The sequence below is a fragment of the Leptidea sinapis genome, chromosome 32 (genome assembly GCF_905404315.1).
Source record: "Leptidea sinapis chromosome 32, ilLepSina1.1, whole genome shotgun sequence".
NCBI lineage: Eukaryota > Metazoa > Arthropoda > Insecta > Lepidoptera > Pieridae > Leptidea > Leptidea sinapis.
In genome coordinates, this window is record NC_066296.1 from 7,764,405 (window position 1) to 7,775,176 (window position 10,772).

General features: G+C 31.4%; 2 protein-coding genes across 2 annotated transcripts; one reads left to right on the plus strand and one right to left on the minus strand.

Moving 5' to 3' along the window:
• Window positions 1-1,670: 1,670 nt before the first annotated feature.
• On the minus strand, window positions 1,671-3,423 carry LOC126974443 (probable cysteine--tRNA ligase, mitochondrial). The gene has a single exon (XM_050821936.1). It carries the CDS (start codon window positions 3,314-3,316, stop codon window positions 1,793-1,795), a length of 1,524 nt encoding a protein of 507 aa, XP_050677893.1. The 5' UTR covers window positions 3,317-3,423; the 3' UTR covers window positions 1,671-1,792.
• Window positions 3,424-3,617: 194 nt separating this feature from the next.
• On the plus strand, window positions 3,618-5,207 carry LOC126974504 (cytochrome c oxidase assembly factor 5). The gene is made up of 3 exons (XM_050822020.1): window positions 3,618-3,896; window positions 4,162-4,257; window positions 5,099-5,207. Exons 1-3 carry the CDS (start codon window positions 3,789-3,791, stop codon window positions 5,138-5,140), a joined length of 246 nt encoding a protein of 81 aa, XP_050677977.1. The 5' UTR covers window positions 3,618-3,788; the 3' UTR covers window positions 5,141-5,207.
• The last annotated feature ends 5,565 nt before the right edge of the window (window positions 5,208-10,772 follow it).

Here is a 10,772-nt window from a genome sequence, read left to right on the forward strand (position 1 = left end):
TAAACTGTCAAACGTACAATTTAACATTTTATGTTAAGATTTTATCTTATTAAAAAATCATTTGACACTAACCTATGTTTTGTTATTGTGAAGTTCTACCCACAGACTACAAGGATATCTGGCACAATTATTAGTTGAGTGCCTGCTTCCTAGTGCGGTTATTCCGGAACGATACATGCGCGTATGAGGGTACCTTCAAAAAAAGCGCGTACACCTCCTTAAAGGCCCGCAACGCTTCTGTGATTCCTCTAGTGTTGCAAGATAATGTGGGCGGTGGTGATCACTTAACACCAGGTGAACCGTACGTCGTCTGTCCTAATTTTCCCTTAAAAAAAAGTGTCGCTATTAACTCGACACTCCTAATCCTTCCTGTATGCTTTGAAACATGTCACAATGTTTTAAAAATCTTCATCTCATGACACTCTTTGGGGCTGTTTCAATGAAGTGGCAAAGGATAGTAGTAGTAGTGATCTTCATGGTCAAGAAAAGCAGAATCAAATTTCTAAGGTTATCGACTTTTACTTAAAGACCTCTCAAATCGTGATAACCCTCACTTTTGGGATTATATTCACAAATAAAACTGAACACAAAATTTTATGAACCTCTCGCGTTCCGTGCGAGCGCTCTTTCAACGGAGCGAACCGTTCGAGTGACGTATCTATATATATATATATATAAATGAATTTCTGTTAGTCTCGCTAAAACACGAGAACGGCTGGACCGATTTGGCTAATTTTGGTCTTGAATTATTTGTGGAAATCCAGGGAAGGTTTAAAAGGCGAATAAATATGCAAATGCTCGGAATTAAATAAAATCATCATCGTCGTTAAGAAATCAAATTGAAAGAATAGTTTCAAATGAATAACTTATTAGAATTTTTATATATTACGTATTTTCTCAGGAGGTAAAAAATAAACTTAATTTTAGCTAACTATAGTTGGTAGATTAACTACTTGGTTTTGACTATTTGGTTGTTAAGTATCTCTCAGATTATGTTTATGTAGATTGATATATTTTAAGTTTTGTCACAAATTAAATTTCTGAACGCAAACAATACTATTTGATGTACATACAAAAGTTGAGGTCGTTTATTTATCGATTGAGGCAGTACAAAGTCTGCCGGGTCAGTTAGTCGTTGATAAAATCTTGTATGCTTTGTTCAACTCTCTGGTTGTGGCTTCATCTACAGGATCTTTTCTTCTCTTATTCGATCTCTTCTTCTTTACAGTGCAAAAAGATAAATTCTAGCAAATCGTTACAACTGTGGATACTGACTCAAGTTAACGGACCACCAAATGTACGGATCATGGTCGATTTGAGATGTCTTCAAGTAAAAGTCAATAACCTTAGAAATTAAATTTTGCTTTTCTTGATCATGAAGATCACTACTAATATTATCCTTTGACACTTCATTGATACAGTCCCAAAAAGTGTCATGGGCTTGACAGGCGAAGTTGGATCTAGTTTCATTTTCTTTAATTCACTTAGCAGGTATTGAAGAAGTTGCTGATCCCATTATGTATCCCGGCGCTCTGGACTTGTAGCTTGACGAATATATGGCCTAACCAATGTCCATTTCATCTTTAATTTTGGCACTCTCAAGGGATCAATGATTGATTTTTTCAAATTATAAATAGTTTTCATTTTGAGTAAAGGAAGGAATTGAAATATTTGGTTCAAATTTTGGAGATTTATCACTTATCAAGGTTAATTATATAACAGTTGTATGATTATTATAAACAGTATAAAACATATTTACAAATATATATTAACTAATGAAATATATACTATGCTATTTAACATAAATCCAAGATGGTGTATCTGAATCATTGATTTGAATTTTAACACACTTCATTCTATCTCTTACAATATCACAAGCCGTTAACAGTTCTTTATTTTTACCCTGTATTGCATTTTTTCTTACAAGATGCCTGAAATCCACCAAAGTATCAACTACAGAACTGGATATATTCTCCTCCGAACTATCAACCAACTTTAAGCCAAATTTTGTCAACATATCGACAATATAATTTGCTATGAGTGTTACAGACACTGGGCAGTATTCATTTTTATTTAATTTTATTGTTGTATTAGCACTGCTTATAAGATTGAGCAATGAGTTAACACATGTTGCTGTGTCAAAATCTGCTTTGAGAGCCTCAAGATTTCTCTCTTCAGTCATTTGTAATTCATTTAATAATTTGTAGTTATATGTTGCTCTATCTGACATTGTTTTATTTACATAAACATTTGAATCTTTTAAGAAGAACTTGATCTTCATAACAATATCTTGTGCCATCTTCATCATGTCATCACTGTACTCCATGGGGTGTTTATAGTTTGATAATAGACAAGCCATTCTAAATGTATCTGCACTGTATTTTTCTAAAAGACTTGGTATAGATATAGTATTCTGTATTGATTTAGACATTTTGATATCTTTCAAGTTCAAGTGTCCAACATGGATCCAATAATTTGCCCATTGGTTTGTGTTATGAAAAGCACATGACTGTGCTTCTTCATTTTCATGATGTGGAAACTTTAAATCAATTCCTCCAGCATGAAAGTCAAGTTGGGAGCCAAATAATTTACTCACCATTGCAGAACATTCAATATGCCAACCAGGTCTACCTTCTCCCCAACTAGTCTTCCAACTTGGTTGACCTGGTTTTTGGCCTTTCCACAATACAAAGTCCATTTTGTTTCGTTTAAATTCATCACTAGGTTCACCATTCTCCTGTACTTGCTGTAACTTACCATACAATGGAAATTTAGATGTATCAAAATATACAGAACTATCCTCAACCACATATGCCATATTGGAATCAATAAGATTTTTAATAAAATTTTCTATACTATTAATGTGCTCTGAAACTCTGGCAATTATCATTGGTTTATCAACATTTAAATTTGCCATGTCCAACCAAAACTCTTGCTCATATTGTTTTGCAATGGTTTGGTAATCTGTCTTTAATTGCTGCGACTTTTTAATTATTTTGTCGTCTATATCCGTGATACCAATAGCAGAAACAAGCTTTATGTTGAAAAAAGATTTGAGTATTCTTTGAATGATATCTAGTTTCACGTAGCAACTGGCATGTCCAATGTGTGTGGAGTCGTAAACTGTCGGACCACAAGAATACCATGTAGCTATTGTTGGATCCTTAAGAATAACAGGCACCCGATCTCCAGCTACACAACTATAAATGTAAATACCTGTTGGATTCCCATCTGGCATTAACCATTTTGTATCTTTATACGGTTTCAATTTACATACATGAGACAAATTTCTTTTTATCAGTAGAAACTGTCTCATTGTTTTTACAAATAATAACTTTAAACCTAAAACCACATATAAAAACAATGTTAAGCTTAAGAGATGATAAGAGGCAAGAGCTATTTTCTATGTATATTGTATTGTGAATTGTCAAATGTCAATAATGGAGATAAGAAATTAGTAGAATTTTATAACTACAAAAGTAGGTACCTACCTAGCCAGTAGGCACCACCTATAAAGAATTATTGATAAAATGACAGTCTCTGTCACTTATCAAGTTTCAACTTTCAATATTCAGGCATCTTGAGCACAGACCACAGAGTACTTTTAGTCATACTAGTCACTACTATCTTGATTTTGAGTTGCTTTTCATAGGATTTCCATGCCAAAGTCGTTTTTATTTTATGTAAAGTAAAGCTAAAGCAGTATTTATTAATTATTAATGACGACGGCGTAAGGAAACTATAACGCAATATTGCAAAATTTTAATTGATTTTTATTATCAATTACAATGGTTACCTTTGCTCCTGACGAAATCGGCTTAGTTGATAAGTCTTCATGTGCCGGTGTAAGAGCTGATCTGAAAAGCTGCCTTTTAAACAGTGATTGTTGTACTAAGGTAGCTACATAAGTTGATATACCAATGTTATATTTTTCAAAATGATTTCAAAATAGTCAGAAACTAACTTTAAGATTTCACTTTTAGAACCTTTATAAATAACCAGTTGCTTAATATATATTATATTGAGCTCTCAAGATAAGCCATCTAATATAGACACAATTTGCAAAACTAATTTTGTTTTCAAAAGGTGCATTTCAATTTTATTTTTAAATAGTTTTAATAGTTGTTGCTTTTTTATAAACATTTCCTAATTTACATGTAGGAAAAGAAAACACCTAGACAATGTTTGAAAGAAGGAGCTGTTCCAGAGGAGTGTTTACAGTTACGGCAAAGCTTCTTTGAATGTAAGAGATCTCTGGTAAGAATAACACACTTATTAAACAAATTAAAATTAAAATGTGTCACTTCAACGATGTGTATCAAAAGGTAAGTACTGTTAGTATTCCATGCCATTTGGACATATTATCAGCTTACAAATGATATTGTGAGTTGGATGAGGGTAGTGCAGGACATATCATTATAGAGATCTTTGGGGGAGACCTTTGTTTAGCAGTGGACATTTTCCGGCTGAAATGATGATGAAATTGTACAATAATGTACAATCTAAACAATTTGTTATGTTTTAAAGTGATTTTCAATTTTGGGACTAATTACACAAATAAAATTTTGTTTTAAAATTTTATTGGTGTGATATTGTAGGTAGAAATCAATATTTAGTGGTATATTATTGTACACAGCAAAGTTCCAGATATCATTTGCCAGCTTTTATATTTCGGACGATATGACAATACATCAGAGGCTGCAAAACATTTACGTCTAGTATTGCAGACATTAATACTATAATAATAATAATAATAATATTGACACACTTTTACACAAATTATCTTGCCCCAAATTAGACAGCCTGTGTTATGGGTTGCAAGACAACAATATTTTTAATACAATATACTTACTTAAACATACATATAAACATCCATGACTCGGTAACAAACATCCATATTCATCATATAAATGCTTGCACCTACCGGGATTCAAACCCGGATTAATGGGTATCTGGTTTTCACTTCTCATGTGAGCCATTATCCTTCTCTAATATATTACAAAAATTTGATGCAGTTTTTAATGTTCACCTTGCATATAATGGATTTTGAAAATTCATAAATTGGACTTTGTAAATATTTTATTATTTATATTTTCAGTTGGATACAAGACGACGCTTCAGAGGTCTAAAGGGTTATTGACAAAGTAATTATATTTAGTAGATATGGTTAAAAATTGTAAATAAATTATTATTGTTTTCAAATATTTTTTTGTTGTTTTAGTTTAATAAGCCTGACTACAGATCTTGTTAATGTCACGACCCAAGTTATACCCCAAAGGCGTATATAGTTGGGGCTAGAACTGATTGGCCGATTGTAACAAAATTACTTTGTAATAATAAATCTGCCAGTATTAATTTAGATATTTTCAAATAGGTTTGTCGAATTTAATTTCATTGTTTTCTGTTCTGTTGGTTAGTTGTTCATGTTTTAAAAATTTAATAGATGAGTTACTTTTTAATAGAAGTCACTGAATTTTATGTGTCATAAAGATTTGATTTTAGCTATCAGAACAAAATTTATTGATTGAACATTTGTTTGTAGAGGCATTATCAGCAAGTCTACATGTTTCTTATGTTAAACCTGGTGAATCAATACTAGTAAGGAAGATGTTCTACTTACGCTTTGTGTAGTATTACCGCTTTAGTTTGAAGGGTGAAGACACATGAAACATTGATCGTTATGGTACTATATGGCATGGATTTGTAATCCCTACTGTGTTCCCGAGGATACCCTTGTTGGTGGAAGTGTATTCTTTAGTGTGATGCCACTACTGGTCATAGATCACTAGCTTTAGTTAGTTGGTCTTACAGAACGTGACGTCACGCGTTCGTTGTCAGGTTACGCTACTTGTAACGTGCGCCGCGGACGATCGCCCGCGCGGCTGCGACGGCCCAGCAGCGCATGTTCCTTGAGCGGCCTCTAATAAACCTTACGCGGTGTTCGTTAACTCGTTACCCTTGTTGGTCTCATTATTGGTATCTAGTTCCATGGATTATTAACATTTATATCTGTACTAAGAATCACTATGGTAGATTGCTAGCAGATAAAAAGAATTATACAAAAATGATGTATTGGTGATAGCAAAGTGAGAAAAATGTTATGTAGCCACATAAGTGATTTTTTAGAAACTGTGATAGAGTTAGCACCAGGATCATCATTAGAACCATGAACTGGTTGTGCCTACTATTTGGTTAAGTCCAGTTAGTAAGTCTGGGCAATGTAAGGATATGATTTTACAACCTGATTCCAGAAAATGTTCAAAACAATTGTGTAACAAAGTTCAAAAGAATAGTTAAAAGACGTTTGTGGTAACATAAAGGGCTTCCTAGTCAGATCATTCTAGAATTTTGACGTGCAAATAGTAATTTTAAAACACTTAATTCCTTAAATAAATGTTAATGTCACATTTACATGGATAATAGTTAATGAATTACCAAACCACTATAAAAATATTAATAGTTAAACATTATAATTGAATATGTAGTTTTTGGGCTCCGGAGATTTGGGCTTTGTTATAAGTTCCGTGGATTGGTTGATGTGTGTGTGATAATTTAAGATTCCATGATAAAAAGTTTCTGCCTAAACGTCAAATAGCACGTTTTTTTATGATAATAAGCGACGTTCAGCTGATAGTAATTGATATGCCCTGCCTAATACATTACAGTGCCGATCAGGATTCTTGAAAAATTAAAAAAATCTGAGTGGCACTACAATTGCGCTAGTTAAGAGTGACAGCCCTACCCAAATTAGCTTTAGGTGCAATTCCACCTCAGCAGTTTAAGTAGAACTAATGTTCTACTTAAAGTGCCCACTCTAATGAGTGGGGAATATTTAGTTGTAAGCATAAAATAAGTATATATGGATTGTAATTAGTTAGTAGATAGATGATTGTTTAATAGACTTTCAATGTAATTTTTGAAATAAATATATTTTTTTAAATAAACCTTGGCTCAACAACTTAATTGGCGCAGCCGGTAGGATCCCTGTAATTGTGAAAAAATTTTTTTCTGTGTTGATATCAAACTCGTTCGGCACGAAATTTTTTTTACAAAGTACGTTTCAACGTTTAAACGGGGACCTCCGAACAAATAAATTTATTAAGTAGAGTCAAGGGTATCAGCAAGACATACAATAATACTGCAAGATCCATGGACGGAAGGACGGTACTGTGAGTAAAACTTTTCACCAATCCTGTCTATTTCCTGCCATTTTCTTTATTTATGTGTATTTTTTGTGTTATTAGGGATTGGAAAACGCCTTGATAACGCTTGTTTAGTTTAAATCAAAATTTTTTAAATTTAACTCTATTATAATTTTTCAATATAATTTTAAAATCATTTTATATAATTTTTCAATATAATTTTAAAATCATTTTATAGATCTTTTTTGCATAATAATAACTTATAATTTCGTTTAAAATGGAAAATATTGTTAGAATACCAGTAGAACTAATTAACATTATTCCAATTTTCGATGGTGATGCAAGGCTATTGTCATTCTTAAAAAATTGTGAGTATATTCTTAATATGTATAGAGGAAGCCAGGTACAAAATGAATATTTATATCATGTGATTACCGGTAGATTAACGGGTAATGCCGCGAATTTAGTAGGTGAAAGAGACCAAATTAATTCCTGGGCAGATTTAAAAAGTCTATTAATTCAACATTTTAGAAACGCTAGGTCTGAGGATAGTTTAGCTAATGAATTAGAATCAATAAAAATAAGCAAAAATGAGAGTTATTTAGAATTTTGTCATAGAATTCAGCACTTACGTAGTATATTATTTTCAAAGATTAATGAACAAATAGAAGATGCTAACTTGAGGCAATGTAAACAAGCTATTTATGATAATATGTCACTTAATGTTTTTCTTTTTAATTTACCACCTTATTTAGTAAAAACTGTTCGTTTACGTAACGCTACTTCATTAGAAGATTCTCTAAAAATAGTATTGGACGAATTTTCAAAATTTATATAATTTAAAAAATAATTCGTTCAGAAATTCTGGTAATAATATATTTAACAGAAATTTCAATAATCAATCAAATTATCATAATCAAAATAAGTCAAACTATCATAATCATAATAATTCATATCAATGTAGAAGTAATAGGTCTATGGACAATTTAAACAATTTTAATCGTCATACGTTTAGCAACAAGTCGTCAATGCACCGAACAATGCAAATGCAGAATCAGCATCGTTCGGACAATGCTCCGCCTCATGTTACTGACGGTGGAACTAGGTCAAAGACTGATGTCACTATGCGAACGGTTACTTCTCGACGAATAAACTTTACAGAAAATGATAACAATTGTAATCAATTTAATAATGATAGTTACTCTTCTAACAATCAGTCGTAAAATTATTTCATACTGGCCTCTCCAATAGAGAATAAGTATATTAAAGAGACGAGAGAAGAGAGTATAAGAAAGAGTTAATTTCACTGAAAATAATGGAATTTATGAAAAACATTTCAACTATAATTTAAATAAAATTAGTTTAGAGGATATGAATGAGGAAGAAAGAATTAGTACAGAAAATTGTAGGGAATATAAGAAAGGATCGCAAAACTTACGCAGATGATTTATCGCGAATAAAGCTAAATGCTATGGATGACGATATAGAATTCATGTTAGTCAATGTTGATAATGATGATGTACATCTTAGGGACATTGTAAACGAATTAAATATGGAACTTCATAAAAATAATGATAAAATGAGCATTTCTGATTTAGAAGAAAATATAGAGCAAAATATTGTTGATAATCAGGATTCAGATGACGGGGTTACCGCAAATTCAGTATCAAATAGGGAACATGATGGTATTCCAAATGAAGCTATAGATTCAAAACCAAGGCAAATATTAGTTTTTCAATGGTCTAAAAATGAAATATTAGTTAATGATATATCTAATAATAAACAACGCATCTTAGAGGTACATTTACCAGCAAATAAAGATAATTTAGTAAAAGATTTCCTTAAAGAATATATTAATCCAAAAAATAAATATTTTATGTATTTTGAATGTCCACTTTTCAGAAAAACGTTTTCTAAAGTTGTCATTAAACTATTTAAGAAAGGTACTGTAAAGTTAGTAGAATGTACAGAAAGAATAGTTAACTTAACAGATTCAGAACAGGATCAAAGAGATATTGTGTTAAAATATCATGAAGGCAAAACATGTCATAGGGGTATAAATGAAAATTATCTTAAAATTAAACGGCACTGTTGGTGGTGCAATATGAGAGAAACTATCACGGCTATTATAAATGCTTGTGAACACTGTAAGAAAATTAAAGTTAGAAATAAGAAACAGGGTGAAGAAGCCCCTGAGATTAAAATAGGTGATAAGATTTTTATGAAAAATACTAGAACTAGGAAATCAAAATTTTTGCCTAGATTCGAAAAAGCAAAAGTAATAGACAAACCCACTAGAAATATTATACCAGTAGAGTTAAATAAAAGAAAAACGAGAGTCTCAATTAAAAATATTAAGCGTCCACTACAGGGCAGGGTTAGTGTTGATAGCACTGAACCATGTAGTCCTAAACCTGGAACTTCAGGATATGAACAACAGTCCAGGTATTGAAAGTGGGCATTGAAAGTGGGAACAGCAGTGATGAAGAGTAATCATTGGACAATATTTAAAAGCTTAGATTTAGGTAATTTAGCTTCGGAAATATATAAAAATAAGCAACATTTTAATAGTTTAATCAATGTTTTAAATAAAGAAGAGTATTTTAAGAAAGATTTATTAGGATTAGACGAGCAAACGTTAGAATTGATACATTTAGCAGAGGATAGATTAAATCAAATTTTACCATACAAAAGGGTAAAAAGAGCTATTTTTAGTCCTTTAGGATCCTTAGTTAAAGTTATTTCAGGCAATTTGGATGAGCAGGATGCTAAATATTACAATTTTGAAATAAGCAAATTAAAAAATGAAGAACATTCAGTGGAACAACGAGTATCATTAATGCAAAAAGCTTTTACTAAACTTGTCAATGTTTCAGAAGGTCTCAATTCAAATATTGAACTTCTTAAGTCACAAAGCAACGGGTTAGCATCAGATATGCGAAGTAAAAGTAGTTACAATATTCTATTAATGAATAAATTTTACAGTATTCTAAATAACTTTCGAACTATATTTGATATCATTCAAGAGGTAGAAACTGCTATAGCATTTAGTAAACTATATACCTTGCATCATTCAATCATTAATTCAACAGAATTACTAGATATTTTTACAAAAATAGAGAAGCACTTTAAATTAATTTATCCAGCTAGAATAGAAAATTTAATGAAGTTAGAACATAATCTTATACTAAAGTCGTATTTTAATGGTGAAAGGTTAATTTTTGTAATAGAAATTCCTCTTATAGATAAAGATAATTATATATTTTATAAAATAATTCCTATTCCCATTTTTGATTCCAAAACACATGAAACCCTTACAATAATTCCTAAGTATCCATTCATAATGGTGAATCGTTTGAAGTTCAGACCTGTCGTAAAACCATGCGAGGAAATAGAAGACTCCAAATATCTATGCATGGAAGATAATATGGTTCCATATCCTGAGGAAACTTGTATAGAAGAAATTATGATGCTGAAGAAATACAATCACTGTTCTCATCATTTAATTAAAATCGAGAGTACCAAATTACAAAAGGTATACAGCCACCATTGGTTACTCTATACAGAAGAAAATTTAGTAATTACAGAGTATTGTGGTGAAGAAGTACAGCGACAGGAATTACAAGGAAC